Raw genomic sequence first — 24,453 nt, forward strand, 5'->3', positions numbered from 1 at the left:
GGCCCCCGAGTTCCGCGCGGGCCGGGCTGGGGCGGGGCGTCAGGCCAGCTGAGCTATCCGGTCAGACCGCGCCAGTTTGAATGAAAGCTCCTCAAGATGGCGGCGGCCGGGGCCGAGGCGCGAGGAGGTGAGGGCTGGAGAGCGGCGCTCCGCACTGTCCCCCGTCCGCCGGGCAAACTTCCGAGGCCCGGGAAGCGGGGCCGGGACGCGCGGGCCGGCCGGAGCGCGACGCGGCGAAACGCCGCCTCCCGCGCCACTGACACCGCGGCCCCCAGACGCGCGCCTCGGGCTCCTCCCTGCCCCCGGCCCCTGACCCTCCTCGCGGCTCGGCCCGCCCGCTGCCCTCAGTCCCCTCCCGCGCCCGACCCCCGCGAGGCCCGGCCCGCGCGCACCGCTGCCGGCCCGCCGACCCGGCGGCCCGGCCCCCGCCGCCCGCCGCGCCCGAGCCCCCTCCCCGCGGGGCAGCCGTGCGGTGGCGTCCGGGCGGCCCCGGCGGAGCCCGGCGCGGCTCGAGGTCCGTGGGCACGCTGGGGGCGCGACTCCTTTGTGGTGGTTTGAGCGGGACGTTTGCGGTCGGGCTGGCTTCGGAACTGGGGAGCGGGAGGACCCCGTGGGGTGAGTGTGACCACAGTGTCAGAGGAGCGGAGAGAGGTCGGGGCAGAGGTGTGAAGGCTGAGTGAGGATGCACCCCGATGCGGACGCACCGGGAGGGGCGGGTCCCCGTTGCAGAGAACCCCAGTAAGTGGGTACTGGCGGCGGCAGCCCCTGGCTTACGGGAATCGGTTCCCCCCCACCCCGGTAACTTGCGAGGTATTTATGTGGACGCCGAAGAATTCGGTGCCTAACGTGTGTTTGTGCGCGCGCTGAAGGACGGGAACTTTCACTGCCTTATAGAATTGAAAGGTATTTTCCAGCGCTGCGCCTCTCTGCGTGGATTATGGATTCATTACCCCCCAACTTTTCCTCCGCTAGGGGTTAGTGTGGAACTAGTGTCAAGTTTTCGTGGTGGTCATGAAATGTTTAATCTTACCAATGAATTATTTTTCTGCCGTGGGGGCAGGGGGTTTGCAGTTTTTTATGTTCCAAGTTTTCTTATTTCCCAAAACAGCATTTCCGTGGAGGGTCGCGTCTTGAATCCTCGTGTAACTCGGACTGGGTGAAAATGGTAGGAACGGCAGACAAATCCACGCTGGGTAGATAGCCCAGAGGAACCTCCTCTGCATGTGATCAGCATAATGAGGTTACCTTTTACACAAAACATCCTGAGGTTATGTCAATACAGGGGTCTTAAGGGGTCGTTTCTATTCTGCCGCTCCCCTCCCCCCAAACCACCACTCCAAAACCAGCAGACTCGCCCCCCAGATATTTTGGGGGAAAATCCTTTTCGCTTTCTTGGTCTAGAATCATGCATCCTTTTTTGGAAGGGGTTGGGGGCACGTGTGGAAATCGTACTTGAGGGTTTCTGACCGTGAAATCCCGGTGTGAGATGGGGAGGGCGTGGGGAGATTATAGGAAGACCAGCTGTTCTCTCCTCTCTGGAAATTACCTCTAACCCAAAAGGTTATCACCACTACCTTGGAGAGCTACCAAGTAAAGCCAGCGTTTACTGATAAATTTTGTTTGGTAATCCCAGTTTACTCCAACCCTGCCATTTTTTTCAGCGAAGCTGAAACCCAGAAAGATGGAAACCTCCCTAAAATCATGCAGCTCGGTGGCCTGGCGGAGGCTGGGGCAGAGGACCTCTTGATCCTCCCTGGTGCTTCTACTAGCGCTAGCCATAAAGCCAGGTTCATTACCTGTTTCTAAATATCAGTTTGTGTTAACATACTTTAAATGCAGTATGGTAGCATACTGTTTACGGGAATTTGAGGGTAAAATCTTCCGCAGCAGAGTTAGTTATTGGCTTCTACAAGGTTGATCATGAGGACGGCTGACTTTCTTCAAGCTTGGTGTGTGGATTATGTAAATTGAATACTCTCTGTATTGTCATTCTTGGCTTTGGAAGCAATATAGGAAATGAGTAGTAACAAAACTCAATATACTCTCCGTTGTTTTATTTTAACTCCTGGGTTTATTGACCTTGATAATAATACATTGCAGCATGGGCAAAATCGGAGTTAAAATTTTATGCAACCTTCCAAAATGGGAAAAGTAGGCCATGTGATGTATGAGTATGTAACTATAGAATTAGATTTCAATTAGATTTCAGTTCTTATTGTTCAACTAAGAATCTTACATTGTTACTTTTTAACAATGTAAGATTATTTTAAAATATATTTAAGATGTATTTCTAACAATAATGAGCGTGTCCTTGAGATCTACATTTTATTAAATGAGCAATTCTGTGTAGAATACAATGAAAAAGTCAAAAATATTATCTCGACTTTTGCATCTATATATAATCTAATGCAAGCTTATAGACATGAAACATTTTGTTCAGGGGGCCTAGTAGAAATTGACATCAGTTAAACATGTAGGATAGAGACCCATGAGAAAATCCAGGAAGACCAATTTACCAAGAGAGTTCTTTAATGGTTAACTTTTTCTTAAAGACGTGTATATGGTTCCTTGTCATATGAATTTTTAGTCTTATAAAATTGCCACTTGAAGGGTGGGGATATAGAGGTCTTGAGTTTTCCCCTTCTTTTCTTTTGGTTTTTTGTTTTGTTTTATTTTAATTGAGTAGCTATTTCACTAGTAAAGAATTCTATTTTCTTATTGTAGCTTGGTGTGTGCCTTGCCTAGTTTCACTTGATACTCTTCAGGAATTATGTAGAAAAGAAAAGCTCACATGTAAATCGATTGGAATCACCAAAAGGAATCTAAACAATTATGAGGTGGAATACTTGTGTGACTACAAGGTAGAAAAGGTAAGGCAAATATCTAGACCCTTAAAAGAGACCTAATCAGACTTCAATTCAGTATTTCATATTTCTGTGACATAAAAAGAACCTTAAAAGTAAGCAGAACTCTTCTTAATGGTTAAAATTCTTGGCCATAATAAAGTTGTGTCCTATCATCTGTTTTGCCAAATAACATTGAGAGGATTTTGAAGCATAAAATGTTCTTATATTAGAATATTTCAAGGTGCTTATATCAATATCATTCTACATCCAACTCTTGATTATCTCCAGGTGGATTACCAGAGCAAATGTTTTATCTGAGATTGGCTTCTCCTGTCATTCATTTTGTTCCTGAATCATGTTTCCCCACTATCACCTGAGATGAACCTAGAAATTCAAGCCAATTTTAGTGGTACTGAATCTCCTCAAGAAGCACCACCGTTTGTATTTCCTGCCATCCTGTCAAACTCCTGCTAGCAGTGAGGTTCTGTTGTGCAATAAAATGGCCTGGAGTTCACAGTCATTTCTAGGCTTCGTCTAGAACCTCATGACTTCAGTAAAGTCATTTAACTTCTCTGGGCCTCACTTTGTTTCTGTTCCTCTACAGGGTTGTTCTTCAAGAAGCTCTTTCAATCTAAACCTTACAATGTATTTTTGAGTAATTCACCTTTCTGTAGTCTACTTCCTCTACAAGAACTCTGTTTCAATTAATTAATCTGTCCATTCTTGCAGATGAATGAATCAGGAATCCTGTTTAATTCTTTGTTTTCCTTCTTTTTCATCCTCCATATGAATTCAGTCATTAAATCCCATTCTTCCTTTGAAACAGCCATCTTCTTTTTGGTGTCACTGACTTCCCCACTCAGTGGGATTTTATGATGAAGCATTTCACCTACACTCTCAGCAGCCTTCAACCCCAAAACAACCCTGTCATCTGCCAATTCAGTTTATAAACCCTGGCCCGACCAGTCTAGCCACAGGTGTCATATAATCACACTTCTTGGTTCCGTTACATATTATTTCTATTCTTGCACTGCTCAGTTCTACTTGACAAGCTTTTTATCTTTTGCTTGCTCCTTCCATTTTTGTCATCAGTCTCCCCAAATTTTATTACTTTTCTGGACTTCTGACTGTATCCCTCACCCTCTCATATTCAGCTGCAGACTTCTGCCTCACTGGATCCTTCAAGGATGAACTTTCAAGTTACCTTCACACCAGTTATCTGTATCTTTGTTCATTCTTTCAGAGGTGTCACCATTTTTCTTTTTTCTTCCTACCCATCCCCTTTAGGACTTTGCTTAATCTCTGATGTCCTTTTTTTTTTGCGGTACGCGGGCCTCTCACTGTTTTGGCTTCTCCCGTTGCGGAACACAGGCTCCGGATGCGCAGGCTCAGCGGCCATGGCTCACGGACCCAGCAGCTCCGTGGCACGTGGGATCTTCCCGGACCGGGGCACAAACCTGTGTCCCCTGCATCGGCAGGCAGACTCTCAACCACTGCACCACCAGGGAAGCTCTCTGATGTCGTTTTTGTATCAAGCACTGTTTTTCCACTGCTTTATCTTAATCAATAAACCTATTCAGATCTTCCTTAACCTTCCGAAATCTTTCTTACGTCTTCCATCCCCACTCAAGCATTTCCTGTCTTTTCCTTCTACTTCATTTCCCATTAACTTTTTAAAAACAGCTTTATTGACATATAATTCACATACCCTACAATTCACCAATTTAAACTGTACAATTCAAAGGTTTTTGTACCCTCTCAGAATTATTCTAAAACTTTTTGTGGAGATGGTAGCACATTTTCATTACCCTAAAAAGAACCCCATACTGCTTAGCCATCACCCCCCAAACCTCCCCATCTCTTTTCCCCGCTAACCCTAGGCAACCACTAATCTACTTTCTGTCTCAATAGATTTGCCTATTTGGACATTTCATATAAATGGAATTGTACAATATTTATGTGATCCTTTATGATTGGCTTCCTGCATTTAACATAATGTTTTCAAGGTTCATTCATGCTGTAGCACGTATCAATACTTCATTTTTTTTGTTGCCAAATATTCCATTGTATGGATATATCACATTTAATGTATCCATTCATGGCTTGATGGACATTTGGGTTGTTCCTGTTTGGGGGCTATTATAAGTAATGCTGTTATGAACATTCATGTACAAGCCTTTGTGTGGGCGTGTTTTCATTTCTCCTGGATATATACCTAAGAGTTGAATTGCTGGGTTATATGGTACCTCTGTGTTTAACCATTTGAGCAGCTGTCAAACTGTTTTGCAAAGTGACCGCCCCATTTTACATTCCCCCCAGCAGCGTATGAGGGTTTCAGTTTCTGCATGTTCACCAATACTTGCTATTATCTGACTTTTGGATTATAGTTGTCCTTGTGGGTATGGAGTGTCTCATGGTTTTGATCTGCATTTCTCTGATGGCTAATGATGCTGAGCATCTTCTCAAGTGCTTATAGCTCTTGGTCCGCAGCCTGTTAGGAACCAGGCCTCACAGCAGGAGGTGAGTGGCCGGGGAGTGAGCGAGGCTTCACCTGCCGCTCCCCGTCGCTCACGTCACCGCCTGAACCATCCTCCCCCCCGCCTCCCCCACCCCAATCCATGGAAACATTGTCTTCCACGAAACCGGTCCCTGGTGCCAAAAAGGTTGGGGACTGCTGCTTGTAGCCATTTGTGTATCTTCTCCGGAGAACTGTCTATTCAGATCCTTTACCTGTTTTCTTAAATTGGGCTGTTTGTCTTTTTATATTGAGTTGTAACAGTTCTTTGTGTATTCTAGATAGTCCCTTATCAGATACACAGTTTGCAAAAAATTTCTGCTGTAGCTTGCCTTTCCACTTGTTACTGACTTTTTAACCCTCTCTGTCTGATTGACGGCTGTCAGTGGCCTCCTCAAGGCCAAACTCGAGGACCTCAGATCTTACTGTGCCACTTTGCAACACCTAACACTGTTGGCTACTCTTTTCTTCTCTGAAACTCGTGTCTTGGAGAGACTGCCTAGGTTCTGGTTCACATTCTGCTTCTACCATGTACTAGTTGCGTGACCTTCAGCACATTGCGTAGGTTCTCTCCTTCGCTGCTTCCCGTACGGGATGAGGATCTTTATAGCACCGGCTCGTGGGGTTACTGTGAGCGGAGACTGACCTGCGGCGGTCATGCCGTAGAGGGGTGTACTCTCATCATTGTTACTCACCTCTATCTCCACTTCTTTTCGCCACCAGTTTTTCTTACTGTTCTTTCTGAATCTCCTTTACAGTCTCTTCCCTGTCCTTCTCAAGTGTTAATACATAGTCTCCAAGGCTCTGTCCTTGGCCCCCTTCTCACCTCGAAGCTGCTCTGCAGACGACCTCTTTCCCAGTGGTTTCTACTTCTGTCTATTTGGCTCATGACCCTCAGATCTTCGTGAGGCATTGACTTCTTTCTGAGCTTCATTTTAAGCTGGACACCCTACAGGTACCACATTCAGCGTATTCAAAACTGTACCCATTTTCCTCCCTCAAATCTGTGTCCTGATCTAGTGTTCCCTACCTAGTTTGACAGAATCATAATACTCCCAGTTACCTAACCTTATAATTTCATACTTTTTTAATTCTTCCTTCCTCCCCACCCTCTAAATCTAATAGGTCATCAGATTATGTAGTCTCTGCCTCTCTGTCTTTTCCTGTTCATTCCTGTTATACTTTGACAGACAGAGTAAGTTACCACGGAGTCTGTGCTTACATTGAAGGAGCTGCCAGTTTTCTTTCTTATGCTACAGAATTCTGAGTATTATAGTTCAGTTTGGGTAACTTTTGCTGCTAGTTTCTCCTTCATCCTTCTCCTGTTGGTTCCTTGCTTTGGAATAAGCACGCTTTGCACACTTATGTCCTCCTACAACCCACTTATATTCCTCACTTCTTTTTTTTTTTTTTTTTTTTTTTTTTGCGGTACGCGGGCCTCTCACTGTTGTGGCCTCTCCTGCTGCGGAGCACAGGCTCAGCGGCCATGGCTCACGGGCCCAGCCGCTCCGCGGCATGTGGGATCTTCCCGGACCGGGGCACGAACCCGTGTCTCCTGCATCGGCAGGCGGACTCTCAACCACTGTGCCACCAGGGGATCCCTATTCCTCATTCTTATCCTGCCTAGCACAGATAACTGAATCTGTAAGCCAGTATTACTTGAACGTACCTCTACCTTTTCTGTCTTTCTGTCTGTCTGTCTCTCATGTTCAGGGCAGGTGAAAGATCTTAACACCCTATCCTTTTCTTATGTGTTCCCCTCCATTTAGCTCATGAAAGACACTGTCTCAGTACCATATTCTTCAAAGCCATTACAGTTGTTTCTGAAACACAGCTCTGATTGCATTAGGACCTTCCTTTAGCCCTTTAAATGGCTCCCTGGTGTCTGCCAGTCTAAGCTGAGACCCTTTGGACTAAGGCTGTTATCATCTGGCCACCAGCCCCCTTTCCAGCTTGTAACATACCCTACTTGTAACATATCCTACTTGTATGTTCTCTTGTAACATTTCCTACTTCCTTAGGCATTGATATACTTGTAAATTCTTCCATGTAGCTAAGGTTTACTGAGTATCTACTAAGAGCTGAGCACTCTTCTAAGCATTGAGAATCTAGCTAAAAAACAAACATAGCTTATATTCCAATATCTGAACACATCATGCACCTTTGTGCCCTTTTGCTTTTCTCATCCACTTCCCTCTTTGAAATATTGTTTCCCTTCTCTCCTTGCAAAATCTGCATGGCCTGCAAAGTTCAACTGAAAGGTTACCACCAACCATAGAGCCTTCTTCCCTTCCCCACCTCTAGCAAAATTAATTGCTTTATATTCAGGACTTATAAAGCACTGTTCTTGTCATTATTCTAGAGCTGTTCACATTTTGTAGCTTTGTTTCATACCTGCTGAACTGGCAACAATTTGAGGGCCAGGACTGTGTCTTACTATAGCCCCTAGTACGTAATGGATATTTAGTTCATGGTTGATGAATTGAATTGGGCTTTGCGTCAGTGATTTCTCCAGTCCTCACCGTCACTGTTAGACTAGACCTCCATAGCGTCACGCTTAAATTGTAGCAGCAATTTATTGCCTGATATCTCTGGTTTCACCTTTCTGTTGTCTCACTCAGTAAACATTTGAGTTTCTTCTGTGTGTCAGGTACTACATTAGGCAGTGGGAAAATAAAGGTTCATGAGAAACTGTCCCTAACCTTAAGGAACTCACAGCCCAGTGAAAAAGATTGACAAGTAAATCACCCAATGCAATAGTATAATAAGTGCTAGGGCAGACATCATGATGTGATCTGTGAGAGGTATGCCTGGGCTGGTCAGAGAAGGCTTCCCAGAAAAGATAATATCCAGCTGGGGCCTGATAAGATGAGTAGAGTCTTTCCTTAAGGCTTTAACATAGAGAATGGGGTGGTAGGATCTGGAAGTGGGAGACAGTGAGAGACGAGTAGAGGAACTCCAGCCGTCCTGCAGCAGTGGGGAGTCACCTGAACGGTTCTGAAAAGAGTGACGCTATCAGATGTGCAATTCAGAGAGTTTTCTCTCTGCAGTGAGGAACGTGGATTGGCAGGAAGGGGAATGACATATGTATAACTTACACATTCTGAAAGGCTGTTGCAGTAATCTGGGCAAGAAGAGATGGTGCTTGAACTAAAGTAGTAACAATAAAGATAAAGATAAGTTGGTGATATTTTGAATTATAGCGGATGTAAAATTTAAGTCTGTGGTTTAGTGGTCAGGGGGTTGGCTGGGGATCCAGCAGTGAGGGATCCACATCTAGGAAAGCTTGCCATGGCGTGGAGAGTAATACTGTTCACCAAGACCCAGGAATATAGGAAGATGAGGATTAGGATAGGAAGACTAGATTGAAGTTGGAGAAGAAGGTTGAGAGCATTTAAGTGTAAGACGACCAGTAGATAGTTGGAAATGTGGCTCCAAATCACGAGTGAGAACTAAGTGGAAGCATTGCTCTTGAAGCGATTGGCAAGAAGATGGGGATTGAAGCCCCAGGACTGGGTACAGTTACGCCTTCATTAACTCTGCAGATATTTCTCCAGTCTTCTACCATCTACCATGTCACGCACTGGGCACTAGCAATCTCAGCAGAGAATGACACAGAGGCGTGGTCCCTGATATCATGGGGTCTATCTTTCAGTGAGAGTAGAAAAACCTTAAATATCATTGTACGAAGGACTTAATTATAGTTGAGGTAAGGCTAATGTAACAGAAGGCTCTAGCTCATCCTGGAGAGAGTAGGCAGGTGTCCGTAAGGACTGATGTTTAAACTTAGTACTAAAGGGTGAAAAGATAATGGGGGAGGGTATTGAGTCAGAAGAGAGCCTGACTCCTTCAAGGAATTTGCAGTGTGAGTGGAACATAGAGGGATTGAAATGAGGCTGGAAGGATGGGGCAGGCCCCAGAAAGTGCATTTTCTTGTAGGCCAAGAAAGGAATTTTGGACTTAATCTTAAGGGCAATAGGGAAATATTTTGTAGTTTTGAGCAGGGGAGTGACCTGGGGAGAGAGGAGTGTTGAAAATATCACTCTGGCTGTTGTGCCGTGAGTGGATTGAAAGGGTAAGAGGCCATTGCAGTGATCCAAGTAAAGAAAATGGGTGAAGAGCCAGGACTGAGGAACAGTAAGTGGTACTCCCAGGAAGAACTGTCAAAGCAACGGAGAAAAACTGGCGGGAAAGGTAGGAAGAAAATCAGAAGAGTAAACACGGCAGCCTGAGGAGGAGATAATGTCAGTAAAATAGAGTCATACCCAGTGGGTCAAAGAAGTATAAAGCTCCCTCTGGATTGAGCAATGGACGGGTCATTGACCCCCTTAGAGCATTTCTGTGGTATGGATAGAAGAAGCCGAAATAGAATGAATTAAAGAATTAGTTGGAGGTGAGAAAGTAGGGTCAAGTGGTATGGGTGACTCTTTCCAGAACTCTAGCTTTGAAGAAGGGCTATGTAGGGTCTAAGGGTGTTTATAATTTTTAATTTAAAAAAAAATCCGAGTAGATAATATGATTTTAAAAATTGCATGTTATAAAGCATCTTATACTGAGACTATACCTTAGTCTCCGATCTCTGACCTTTTAGTAATTTATCATATCTTTTCAAGATCCCTTACTTATTCAAGCATTTATATCTCAAAGGAGATTTAGTTTAATTTTGCCTTTAAAAAATAAGGGAGGGCTTCCCTGGTGGCGCAGTGGTTGAGAGTCCGCCTGCCGATGCAGGGGACACGGGTTCGTGCCCCGGTCCGGGAAGATCCCACATGCCGCGGAGCGGCTGGGCCCGTGAGCCATGGCCGCTGAGCCTGCGCGTCCGGAGCCTGTGCTCCGCAACGGGAGAGGCCACAACAGTGAGAGGCCCGCGTACCACCAAAAAAAAAAAAATAAGGGAGATTCAGATGCTAGAGAGGATCAGGAGAGAGCAAGAGACTGAAGGGACAGGAGATGGGGGTAATTGACGGAGGAAGGGCCTCTCTCCTGTTGTGTCTGTGGTCCCCTTCTTGTCTAGCTCCACGCTAGGGTCACGTGCTACTAAAAATAACGGGGGAGGCGGTGGGATAGGGACTCCTGAGGGAAGTGGAGGAGGTCTGAAATAGCCAGCTCGGGAAGTGGAAAGAATGCTAGCTGGGGGAACAAGCAGGTGGTTACCGTGATGAGCTCATGTCGGGTCCAGTGGAACTCAAAGGATGTAAACTGTGGTAGTCTCACTGCTGTGTGAGTTTCCTGTGCCGTGTTCTTGCCATGTCACCCCTTCATACAGAAAAATTTCTGACAAAACTGGGTTCTCTTTATTAACATCCTCATCTCATCAGTGAAGAACACCCATGCACATCAGTGGGGCTTCTCCCTTAGGAATCAAATATTAAAGAAATACTACCCAAAGCTTTGATTTCTTAAAGTATCCAGATCATTCTGTGTCTCTAGGACTACCACTATACTGCACGGCCACATACTACCACATACTAACACGTACTACCACATACTAACAAAATAGCCACATTTAACAATAGAGTCATACTCCTAAAAGACTGATTGCACTTAAGAGTGATTTGTTAAGAACTGGAATAACAGAAATCATTAGACTAAAACCTGAATTTTAGAGACCAGGAAAGCAGAGCTCCAAGAGGGACTTCTCCAAGGTCATGTTGTTCATTTGTGTCAGCCTTGGGCCTCTAACCCAGGCCCCCAAACTCCTACCCTCTGTCAGTTACTGGTATGGAAATCTAGTGACTTTCCATTGACTGTAATAGTTCTCAAACTGTGTTCTCATGGAACACTGGGATTTTCATAATCAGATTAAGGCTGTTCTACCACTAATAGTGAATACTGTGATTACTTCAAAACTTGCAGGGGAAAAATAGCTAATGGGAAGGCAGATTTTTGTTGTTGTTCTTTTTTGTGCCCCCATATATATATGTATTTTAAAGTGTTTGTGCTAGCTACCACTTACTGGCTACAGACAGCAGATGACAGAACAAATATTGAAAAACCATGAATTGCTATCTCCAGGTTAAGTTGAGCAGCCTGTATTTCTTTTAAGGATTCATATCGTTACTGTTGTGATTTTTATATTGCATACGTGTTGGTAGTTGTATTTTTCGTTATACATTCAGAAACATTTAGTCAAAGCCTAGGATATAGTAGGGAATTGTGCTTGGTTCTGGGGCTGCAAAGAATAAGATTCTTTCCTTCCCCACAAATGGCTTATAGTTTAGATTAGAAATGGGAACACGAGTTGGCAGTAATCAGAGGGAGGGAAGACTTCACGGGAGAGATGACATTTGAGCTGAGTTTTAAAGATGAGTAGGTTTTTCTGCATATAAAAGATGAGACTGAAATAAGTGTTCAGTAGGCAAATGGAAGAAGACATTCTAATTAGAAATAACTGTGTGAACAAAGCAACAGAAAAGTATGAAAAGGCCTGGCATGTTCAGTTACTAACAGCAGTTCAGTGTGGCTGGAGGGTGGTGTGTGAATGGGGCCACATTGGAACGTTGAGTCAGGGAGGCATCAGGGACCCAGTCAAGAATGATCTTTGTTATAATAGGAAGTTTGAGCTTAATTCTTTAGGCAGTGGGCGAGCCATTAAAATTTTTAAGCAAGAAAATAACAGAATGGCTGGCACTGTGGATGTTTTGTTTTTATAAGAAAACTACACGTTAGTAGAGAAGGACAGAGTGGAGTGTTATCAGTCTGGTGGCAGGGAAACCGGTAGGAGATCAGTGTCCTAATCCAGGCAAAGCTGAAGGCTTGCAGGAACGGGCATTCTGGCGAAAGAGGTGGGCCAGAAGAAGCATGTGGAGAAACTTGGTGATGGGTTGGGTTGAGAGGAAGGAAGAGATGAGATTGACGTGGTTTGCGACTTGTGTGACTAGGTAGATGGGGATAAGGCTGCCATTGATGGCGAATACAGAGAGAAACCATTCAGGAACAACAGTGGCGAGTTCCATGTAGATAGATTGATTAAGAACCTGTGGGACAGACATCCAGTAGGCTATTGTGACTATATGGGGTTGCAGCTAAAATTTTGGGAGAATCAGCATACAGTTAAAACCATTGGAGTGAAGAGGTTGCCCAGAGAGAACATTTGGAGCAAGAATTCTTAGTCTGGAATCCACATATCCTGAATTTACCCATTGTATCATACATGTGACTTTTGATAGGGGAAGGTCTGTAGCTTTCTTCAGATTCTCAAAAGAGATGAACCCTTGTTTAGTGTGAAAAGGGGCCAAAGACAGAGCCCTGAGTGTTTGCATTGTGTAAGTGCAGTTCCTAGTAGACAAGATGGAATTAAATGTATTTACATGGAATGAAGCTCCCCACAGAAACACCATGGTTTCTAAGAATTGTAAAAACCATTGGCCTACGATAAAGTCAGGTGTTCAGAGCTGTCCGGAATTTGCTCTTGCCTTGCCGTTACCGTTCTCTCTCTTGCTTCAGTGTTCTAAACTGTAAAGCTGGCTAAGTCCATCTCTTCACTGTTTTCTGGATACTTCACGCAAATCTTAGCTCCAGGCTTCTGCTTGTGTTTTTCATCCTGCCTGCCCTGTGCCCTACCCAACAAATGCTATCAATCTTTCACAGTGTAGTTTGTTCTACTTCCTCTGTACCTTTTTCTCATTGACCTATATTGATTTCCCTCTGTGTATTTTAGTGGTATCTATTGTCTTATTTGTTTTGGCATTTAAAATTGTACCACCTTGCACTGCTACTTATTTTACATACTATTGCCTTCCTTTCCCAGCGAGATTTTGCTCCTAAAGGCTAGTATTACCTTGCATCTCATCACACCCTCTAGTGACCAAACTTTCATATGCTCATAATAGATACTAAAATATTTGAATGAATTTAACCTAAGCTAAACATAGTGGGGAAAATGTCTTGAAGAAAAAAATTAATAAGATGCATTCCAAATTATACAGGAATGATTAGCAGACCATTTTTATGACTCCACTCCATTTCTATAGGTAATCAAGAGTTGATTGCATATCTGAATAAGATACTGATATCCTATGAGACTTAAGAAATTTTTGACTTTTATTTGAAACTTTAGGGTATTGAAGTAATTGAATTTGTTAAGTCAAACTGATTTTTCTGTATAAAATTATCTTATTTTTCAAAATGGAAAGATCTTTTTTTGATTTTAAAAGTAAAACAAGGCTTATAAAATAAAAGGAGTCTACAAAGTAGAAATAAAACGTTACTAATATTTCTGTAGCACTCAGGTTTTTGAAGCATCTTTACCATCCGTAAATTAGGTAGGTACAACGTGATTAACATACCAAACTTGCAAGCGACTCATCATAAAACATTATTTTGGAAGTTGACTACAGTGGCATAGTGTTTTTAGTTTTGCTGAATGATAATTTAGCTTAATCATCTGACTTGAAGCCACCATTTCTGTTTCTTTCATTGTTTGCTGGTAACTTTGGTATAACCCAGGGCTATGGTAGGAAAAACTACAGCAGGAAAAAAAAAAAAGAGGACCAGGGTTGCATTGCTTTATTTTGGAATCAGAAACATTTTTAACTTTCATAATTAAGGGGAATCGGTAATGTTAGATACTGCCAAGTGGATCTCATTATTATTGAGCATATATCTGCCAACAGCAATCCCGAATTGTAGTAGTCACCTCAGGAGGGAGAAATCCATGTTACGTTTTAGTGAGCCAGTATGACTGACACTTCAGTATATGTCTAGGCTTTTTTTTTTCCTGGAATCATAGTATATATTTTCATAGAAGTACAGTTTTTGTGCATATGCGCACACCATAATTGAGCCACTTTTTTTAACAAAACATATTTTGACCGTTTTCACAAAGAAGCAAAGGTCTTTTAATTAACAAGCATTACTGCTTATCGGGTAGAATATAATAAAACCTCGAGATGAAGATAAGCCCTCTCACTCGTCAGGTGACCTCCTGCAAAGCTGCCTCAGTGCCCCTCCCCCAGTGGTGCCTCCACAGTGCGGCTTATACCACATTGCCTAGACCTGCCAGGCCACTTGGCGTTAATAAACTATGACTAGTAAAACATCCTTACTTTATAATAAAACCTTTATTAAAAATTTCAGGAAAAAGCAAATGTATCCCAGTTAAGTTTTTATCAATATCTATGAATTAAAATAACTAAAAACCGTAGAATGCAGTTTAATCACTTTCATATTTCAGAAGGCCTTTTACCCTAGCACTCGTGGATATATGTTCACTATTCCAGAGAACAAAGACAAAATTGAGAGACTTTACTTGAAAAATTTTTTTCTTACGTACACTAGACTACCTTTTTTAAGAGAAACTTAACATAGCATTGCCTGGCTTTAAGGGCAGAAAACGTAGCCAGTCACTGGGGTGGGAAGGCAAGATTTCAGGTACCATGGTGGCCAGCAGCAGTCTGAGGGATAAGTCAAAGTATTTGATCTTTGGTGCCTTGAGGGCCTGCCACCTAATCCAGCCGCGGGTGAGTCTAAGGTAAGAACTCTCTGGAATTATGCTGTTCAATAGAAATATAGTACAAGCTACATATGTATACAGTCGGCCCTATGTGTCCTCCGGTTCTGCACCCCAGGATTCAACTAACCCCGGATCGAAAATACTTGCAAAAGAAAAACATTCCAGAAAGTTCCAAAGCAGAACTTGAATTTGCCATGTGTTGGCAACGATTTATATAGCATTCACATTATATTAGATATTGTAAGTAATCTAGAGATGATTTAAAGTATACGAGTAGGTTATATGCAAATACTGTGCCATGTTACATATGAGACTTGAGCATCTGTGGATTTTGGGTTCCGAGAGGGGTCCTGGAACCAATCCTCTGGTGAATACCGAAGGACGACTATGATTTTAAATTTCCTTGTAACCACGTTAAACAAAATGGAAAGAAACAGGTGAAATTGCTTTGAGTAATACATTTAATTTAACCCCAAATATTATTTCAACGTGTAATCGATATTTACACATTAAGAAATATTTTTTAAAAATTAACAAATATTGTGCGTTATTTTTTTGTGCTGAGTTGTTGAAGTGCAGTGTGTATTACACTTAGAGCACATCTCAATTCAGACTAGCCACATTTCCTGTGCTCCATAGCCACATGCAGCCAGGAATGACTGTATGGAACAGTTCACTCTAGAAAATCTAGGGGATGTGTGCTCAGGACATTGAGAAAAAGAACTTCCCTCACAGCCAGTGTAAAATATGAAATTACGGACCTTAGAGGATGCCTACATCTGTGCTGGCCAAGCAAGCCACTGAGCTGGGTCATAAATTATTCATTTTGGGACAACGTATTTCCATGATCAAGATCAATATATTTTGTGTCACTTGATCACTGTTTGGTAACATTCATGACTTTCAGTACTTTTATCTTTCTCCAGGTGCGACTCTTTTGTCTCTGGTCAAACGTCATGCCACATCTAAATTCTATGCATAGTTTATGTAATATAAAGAAAAATAGTTTTATTTTTATGATTTGTATTTCATCTGCTAGTAACTTGTGACTGTGTATTCTGAACTTTATTAAGAAAAATGATAATACCTTACTCTTTAAGATATTAAATTCTTTTCAGTAATTGGGTCTGTCATAATCTGATTTGCATTTTCTTTTATATTTTAAGGATATGGAATATTATCTTGTAAAATGGAAAGGATGGCCAGATTCTACAAATACTTGGGAACCTTTGCAAAATCTCAAGTGCCCATTACTGCTTCAGCAGTTCTCTAATGACAAGCATAATTATTTATCTCAGGTAAAGAAAGGCAAAGCAATAACTCTAAAAGAAAATCACAGAGCTTTGAAACCTGCCATTGCTGAATACATTGTAAAGAAGGCTAAACAAAGGATAGCTCTGCAGAGGTGGCAGGATGAACTCAACAGAAGGAAGAATCACAAAGGAATGATTTTTGTTGAAAATACTGTGGACTTAGAGGGCCCCCCTTCAGACTTCTACTACATTAATGAATACAAACCAGCTCCTGGAATCAGCTTAGTCAATGAAGCCACCTTTGGTTGTTCGTGCACAGATTGCTTCTTTGAGAAATGTTGTCCTGCTGAAGCTGGAGTTCTTTTGGCTTATAATAAAAATCAGCAAATTAAAATCCCACCTGGCACCCCCATTTACGAATGCAACTCAAGGTGTCAGTGTGGACCCGATTGTCCCAACAGGATTGTCCAAAAAGGCACGCAGTATTCACTTTGCATCTTTCGGACCAGCAATGGCTGTGGCTGGGGCGTAAAGACCCTCGTGAAGATTAGGAGAAGGAGCTTTGTCATGGAGTATGTCGGAGAGGTACGCTCGCTTCTCTCATAGCGCACAGTGTGCGGGAGGCTCGTGCTCTTGAGGCGCCGCCTTTTACCTCAGTAACAAACACGCTTGGTACGTTTTGCTGTTACCGTTTGCAGATATGTACAGACTTCAGGTTTGAGGGAAGGGTTCACTGGCATCATGAGAAATACAAACTTGAATGTGAACAAAAAAAATTATACGCAGTGACAAATGAAGTAGAGTCGCCTTTCAACAAACACCCACTCATAGTCATTGAAACTGGCGTTTGCAACTTTGAAAATATGACCAGTATTTTTACACAAAAGTCCTAAGAAGAATATCAGATCTAAATACATCCTGACTTAGAAACACTTAAATTGTAATTTACTTCACCCATTTGACCAAATATGATTAAGTGTAGTTGGCAAAACTCAATTTTGCATCAGCATGAATGATACTGTAGAGTACATGAATGTTTTATGAGCAAGTATTGTAAAGTACACATAAAAACATTTATTGGGCTTCCCTGGTGGCGCAGTGGTTGAGAGTCCGCCTGCCGATGCAGGGGACATGGGTTCGTGCCCCGGTCCGGGAAAATCCCACATGCCGCGGAGCGGCTGGGCCCGTGAGCCATGGCCGCTGAGCCCGCGCGTCCGGAGCCTGTGCTCCGCAACGGGAGAGGCCACAGCAGTGAGAGGCCCGCGTACCGCAAAAAAAAAAAAAAAAAAAAAAAAACATTTATTGCAGCCACCGATAAGAAAAATCCAAACTCTTTGCATCTGTAACTCAGCTACAAAGACCATTCTCTAAAATACCAACTACTGAGCACATTTATTTTTATACATATAATGCTTATATACAAAAAATAGTGTTTACCACATACTATTTTAGGCATACTATTCTAAGCACCTTGCGTTTCAACTCTTACTAAATTCTCTCAACAACTCTGTGAGGTGGTAGTATTTCCTCCATTATTGTACAGCAGGAAACTGAGGCACAGAGAAATTAAGCAGCTCGCCCAAGGTCACTTAGTTAGTAGTAAAGAAGAGCCGAGGTTCAAAACCAAGGCTGCAGAATCGCTGCACTTCACCCGTACACCACACTTCCTCAAACTGAGTGGTGGGCTAAGCTGTGGCTAGAACAATGAGTGTGACTGCATGTCTGGGGTTGTCAAACCAGGTATTTTAAAAGTTGTTTGGAATTAGATCCCCTTTAATTATCTGTATTCATCCAGAATTCTGAGGTTAAACTGCATCCCTATTTTGATCCTGAAATTTTTAGATAATGGCAGATTATTATAAATCACTATTCAGAATACTAGACCTTGTATAATCAAATTGTTCTCTTCTTTTGGTTTACTGAATGTGGCAGCTAAATTTGGTTGACACCATGAATCACTTGAGCCATTTTTGGTTTCTTGAGCTGAGCGTGTGGTCAGGCTGTGTTCTTCAGAGCAGAACTGTATAGATGATGGTTGTGAGCTACAGAATTTCATGAAAACCACGTATTCTACAAAACTAAACTTTCCAAACAGTTGACCGCAAATTTAACGTACCTTCTCTCCTGTATTTGTAACAAATTTCCATTTGTAACTGTACACAGATTCGTTATAGGAAAAATATGCCTTCAGAGCCTATTTAGAGCATACCTACTTCTAAATTTAGTCCTTTACACTCTGTTATGTCTTACACAGAGCTGTAGTTGTGTAGCTTTTTTGAACATATCAAGTAAATGAGAATCGAAGGTGGGTACTGTTTCCGCTTGCTGATTGTTGGGTTGTCCTCACTCTCATTTGAACAGTCATACTTCGTTTGCGCCACCCGTTCTCCTCTCTGATTGCCCTCCTCTGTTCATCTAGCTCTTTTAGTTTATGTGACTGTTTACTTTGATGGCACTTTTACTTCTTTTTATGCACCTGAAGGCATTAATATGTTAACTAATAGATTTATGGATGGGTGTTTCTTCAGCAATAGCTATATAATATACTATAGTTTTTTCTTTTTAGGTTATCACAAGTGAAGAAGCTGAAAGACGGGGGCAGTTATATGACAACAAAGGAATCACATATCTCTTTGATCTGGACTATGAATCTGATGAATTCACAGTGGATGCAGCTCGATATGGAAATGTGTCTCATTTTGTGAATCACAGTGTAAGAGAGAAAGTATAGACAGGACTAATTAGTACTGTTTTAAAAGATTTTCCATACTTGAGGAATAATTGTCTTTAAATTATATACTCTTTTATTATCTCCAAAGTATTTTAATACAAGGGCCTCTTCTGTTAATTCCTGGTATTATTGCTGTTTTAGGAAAATTCATCGAGGTGCCTACCAAATAACATCCATTTTGCAGGACTCTTTACATATGTTACTTCATTTACACTTTCCAACAACTTTATGAGATAGGTATTGTCCTCGTATAGAGGAGGAAATTAATGAGCAGAGGAGTTAAGAGGTAAAAAGTTTAAGAATTAACACATAACTATATGGGTTACAGAAGTAAACACAGCTAAATTTAGGATACACAACTAAAGAAGGGTAGATTTGCCGTGTTCTCTTAAAATGTAAACATGTTAACATTTTTATAAAATTTAAGAATTTCTAGAGGAAGTATTTAGGGCTACTTTTCTAAATTATGAATTAGTATTCTTAATTCTTGTTTGAAAAGAACTTAGAATACACTTGGACCCTTAACTCCAGAATCTTATACTCTATAAAAACTATTTCCAAAAGTAAGGGAGGTTAGGAGTTACTGGACACCTCCTAAGTGCTAGATGGATAACATAGTATTAGGCTTGTGAGACTGACATTATCTCTATTCTATAGATTAGATGACATTATCTCCATTTCATAGATTACAAGGAAAATGTTTCTTGGAGCATAAGTTCTATAGCTGATCATATAAGGAGGTAGACCATGTTAATCTTTTGATGGATTTTATACCAAAAAACTAGTTTATGATTAGTAACGAAATGTCAGGGACCTTCTGACTCCTTTGTTTCCTGGTTTACTTACATGTTGAATTTTTTCTTAACGATAAAATTGAGATACTCTCCAAATAGATGTATTCTATTCAAGGACAATTAAATAGTTACTTTGATTTCTCAGTATGATTCACCAGATCTTTCTTGCATATGCTAGAATGTAGTGCCGAGTTCTCGAAATGCTGAGCAATTCCAAACAGAAGTTTAAGAAATGAAACCCCATGCAACATGAAATTTGAGCTCTACAGTGCTGATTTGATTTTTTTAAAAGTTACTCAAGTTCTTTAAATATGCCTTACTAGAGCATGTTTTACTTTTAATTTCAATAATTCTATTTCTATGTCTAGATGTTCTACTTGGGCATTTTTTGAATCTTTCTAGGCTCTTCAATAAATTTTGATACAGTAGTCCCTCCTTATCTGCAGTTGCACCTTCTGTGGTTTTAGTTACCGGCTGTGAAACATGCTCCAAAAATATTAAATTAAAAATTTCAGAAACAAGCAAAAAACAACAACAACAAAAAATATATATATATACCTTACTAAAATATTTACAGGTGAAATGATAATGTTATCTAACATTTGCATTAAAATTCCCCAAAAACAATTAAGAAGTTGGGACTAGATGAAACAAGATTGACAAAAATGTTAATAAGCTTTGAAGTTGCATAGTGGATATATGTGGACTTACTATATTATTTTCTCTAGTTTTATGTATGTCTGACATTTTCTGTAAGGGAACACAGTATTTTTAAATGTGCATGCCTCAAAGACCTCTAAACAATAAGCAAGTTAATTTCTAGTAGAACTTAAAACTAATACTTTGGGAAATTAAAGATTTTATATAGCATGTAGAAGAGCTCGTTCATGTCAATTTTACTTCAGTGGGTTCTCATGTTCCTTTTTAGTGTGACCCGAATCTTCAGGTGTTCAACGTTTTCATTGATAACCTCGACACCCGTCTTCCCCGAATAGCATTATTTTCCACGAGAACTATAAATGCTGGAGAAGAGCTCACTTTTGATTATCAAATGAAAGGTATGATTTTCAAATACAGTTTCTTTGGTGGAGTTTCAGTGTGAAGAATCTAATCAGAATAGGAGAAGACCTTAGAGTATCTGAACCAAACTCATGTTAAGGTTTTAAAAAATGAGGCTATAAGAGTTTGTCTTTTTGCTGAGGGCACAAAGCTAATCTGACAGAGCTAATACTAGAATCCAGGTCTGCCTGATCTTGGGCTGAGTAATGCTCTTTCTTCTACAGCATGTTGCTGCCTGCTTTTTTCAGAACTTCCATACAGAAGCTTATTTATTATAACATCTTTTCTCAATATTACTTGTATTTAAAAAATTTTAAGCCTACATTTCTGAATATTTACTGAAAGATGTATATTCGTAAGATTGAAAATATGATTTAAATCACATATGAGCTTATTCCATTCCTAACTGAATCTGGCTTTTAAAGAGAACATTTAATTCTGTTTGCTTTACTGTGACAACATGTCTTTTCTTTTCTTTGTTTTTCTAAGTATGATGCCCTTTACGTATTGTTACTACTTGACCTTGCTTTATGGCTCTTAAGCAATTTATGAAATGAATGCGTGTATACTGGATTTTACTAGTAAGTTTCATCATTTCACAAATCCATTCTCATAAATATGGACTAATAACGTACACTTTACCTCTTACTAGCCCACAGCATCCTTTCAAGACAGTTTGTAAAGATTCTGTCAATTTACAACTGAAAGAAAATTTGAAACTCATTATGAATTGTCTTAACTCTTCTGTATTTCTTTTTCTACGTATTCAGGTTCTGGAGATATATCTTCAGATTCTGTTGACCACAGCCCAGCCAAAAAGAGGGCCAGAACTGTGTGCAAATGTGGAGCTGTGACTTGCAGAGGTTACCTCAACTGAATTTTCAGGAAATAGAACTGATGATGATTATAGTTTTTTTCCTAATGTTACCATTTTTAAAAAATAAGTATTTGGGACTCTTTTCATATTATCAAGATTATACACTATGTTAATTTACAATTCGTGTTTCAGACTATTGGCCAAATGCATTACTGATGCTTCTGAAGAGAGGAACACAGGGTCACATAGACTAATTTGAAATATACATATTCAGACTGTTTACAGATCTGTGTAGAAAGAAGTCTGTGTGAATAGAGAACTGCCTCCTTCAGTGTTTAAGTGTTAAACTAATGATGTAATAGTCACTAAGATCAAATATTCGACTTGCCATACACCTTGAATTTAGAGAAATAGAGTTAATTCTTATTGGACAAATACACAAGTTCTATTTTTGTTATTGTCATTCCTGTTTACCTACTTACTACTCATTGTACTTGTATTTGAGACAAATAGGTGATACTGAATTATACTCTATTTTCTACTTTCATTAAAACATTGAGGTCTTAATGATATAGAAATTTAAGGTCTAAAATTAAATGTAAAAAAGTTTAATTACAGCTTGATTTAATATTTTGAAGCAATCTAGACCACTAGGAGCGGTGGATGTCTGAACCAGTAATTCTAAAATATTTTTTAATCCTGTAGAAGAAAAATACCCAAAATGTTCTCCCTAAAATTCTAGAATGGCTAGCTGTTATGCTTCTTTGAAAGGATGGGGCGGTTGGGACCAGGGGGGTTTTTTGGAGTGCCAGGCAGGGGGGATGCAGCACTTGATAACATGAAGTAGGCGGTCCATGCTGAGTAGCTCTGGCCTCCACAGTAAAACGAGATGCCCCCTGAGAGCGGCTGTATGTAACGATAATGTTCCTCACTATAATTAACATTACATTTTCTGAATTTTCAGGTAATTTTAACATTTCCTTTCCACCAAATTTAATTATTTTTATAATAAATAAAGGGCCTGCAGGCCCTTTTTAAGAAGTGATCTATATTTTGAACTGATACTTATTTTATACATGAATTTTTTTAATGTGATAAAGCTAAACTTGGCTTGGCCAAAGTGCGTGTCTGAATTATGACCATTTATTACTTGAACTATGAAGACTGAAATGGAATATATTCATTGTTTGGGGTTTTTTTGTTGTTTTTGTTTTTTCCTATGTAGTGAAACCTCAGTCCAGAAAAACTATATTTTCATCTCTTTCTGATCCTGGGACTTCTAATCACGGTGTCCAACATGAAGGCGAATGCAGCAGATAAGTCTAAATCTTGGTATTCTTAATTAAGTTCTGCCAGAGGTCCCTGCCCGAGGCTTTAATGACCTACAGTAAGCTTGGGTAAAGCTGAGCTGACTTTAAGAAAGCAGCACTTCACATCTTCATCCTTAACCTCTTTTTTGGGAGAAGCTACACTTTGTTATATTGCTATCACGGGATTTTGCTCTTTCATAACATAGGGTAAATTGTTTACATGTTTGGAGTCTCAGAGTATATTCTGTCTGCTCACCAAAATTTGCCGAAGGTGTCAAGGAAAAATATATATTTTTAGTGCCATTTTTTTCTTTATGAAAAAATAGTCACATGGCGTCAGTGGTAAAAAAGCATCACAGGTTTACAGGCCAAACTTGCTTTGAATTATAATTCTCACAGGTTCAAAGATGTAATTGTACCATTCTTTTTAAAAGGTCAGTGTTTTACTGTCTAGTTATTTGATCTTGTCTACTCTCTGTTAAAGAAATGTAAAGCTGGAGGACAAAGGGAGGTTGACTGTTTTCGGTAAACCCGTTTTGTCTTGTCCTTATTAATAGAAACGTAATGAACCTTTGAAATTTTTAAAAACCTGCATTACCCTTAAGTTGTTGAAAAGCTGAACTTAAGCAGTAAAATGATAGAAACTATTTAAACGAAGCTGTTCGGAGCTTTAACTGTTTTAAGTCAACATTTAGCTTCTTTAGTTCCCTAAGTTGTCAGAATTTGTTCTCTCAATATAAAGCAAATATTCAAGGGCAATATTTAGATCAAGTTTAAACTGTAAATTAATCCACTGTTCAAGTTGTATTGGTACCGTTGTTCTCGGTATCTCCAGAAGAGGATTGTGATACACAATTGGTAATCTCAGGGTTTTTTCCCCACATATGCACAAAATCTAGACTGCACTTATTTTTCTTATAGTTCAACAGTTTCTCTTTAGCAAAATAAATTTAGTTTGGCATTTGACTTTCTATTTATCATGGCTTAGCTTTATTTCTGAATATTTTACTGTCATTTCCAGTAAGGCTACAAAAAGGGCAGAAAAATATTGATGTATTCATGACTACCTGTTATTGAGATTAACCAAAGGTTTATATACCATTCCTTTAAATGTTACTTTTAAGAAAGTCTATTATTGTCATGATTCATGCATTTGAATATCAAAGTAGAATTTTACACTTAGCATAAAGTAGACGGATACTTTTTAAAAGTTTTGAGCATTACTATTAGTCACCAGGTACTTAAACATATTGTGCTAAGTACTGCCTGGAAGTACAGAGGAATTTTAGAATTAGAGCTAATAATCTCTGAGCAAGTCTTAAGCCCTTTATCCGTACTCCTGTGCTTCTCATGAGTCTGTGAGGTTGGTGCCGTCCTCCTTATAGCAGCATACTGAAAAAACAGGCTTAGACCGGCTAGGGAACGTTAACATCCCCAGGATCATAAACTAAACTTGACTACTTTTAAAATATTTGACCAACTTCAGGCAGACTGTTTTAAAAAATCCATTTCTACTGTTTGTTAGTTTAAACAAACTTCCAAGTCCTGGATTCCTCTCTAAGGCAAATGTAGCTAGCCACTGGGTTTCTTTTGTGACGTATCTTGGTATCTTGAAACTTGTTTTTCACTTCTTCATACGTCACAGTTCTTGAAGTAAAAATCAAGTAGCCACTG

At 40.5% G+C, this 24,453-nt stretch overlaps 1 protein-coding gene across 2 annotated transcripts; it reads left to right on the top strand.

Annotated features, from left to right (window-relative positions):
* Window positions 1-23,745, top strand: SUV39H2 (SUV39H2 histone lysine methyltransferase). Of its 2 annotated transcripts, XM_027121943.1 has the most exons (6): window positions 1-127; window positions 2,725-2,870; window positions 15,982-16,653; window positions 18,635-18,781; window positions 20,522-20,651; window positions 21,423-23,745. In XM_027121943.1, the coding sequence occupies exons 1-6, from the start codon at window positions 97-99 to the stop codon at window positions 21,527-21,529; spliced, it is 1,233 nt and encodes a 410-aa protein (XP_026977744.1). In that variant the 5' UTR covers window positions 1-96; the 3' UTR covers window positions 21,530-23,745. The 2 variants fall into 2 exon arrangements, with proteins under 2 accessions (XP_026977744.1, XP_026977745.1); XM_027121944.1 differs by lacking the exon at window positions 2,725-2,870.
* Window positions 23,746-24,453: the final 708 nt, after the last annotated feature.

This window comes from Aethalodelphis obliquidens, unplaced genomic scaffold (genome assembly GCF_003676395.1).
Source record: "Aethalodelphis obliquidens isolate GAN/ISIS:26980383/991018 unplaced genomic scaffold, ASM367639v1 scaffold23, whole genome shotgun sequence".
Classification (NCBI taxonomy): domain Eukaryota; kingdom Metazoa; phylum Chordata; class Mammalia; order Artiodactyla; family Delphinidae; genus Aethalodelphis; species Aethalodelphis obliquidens.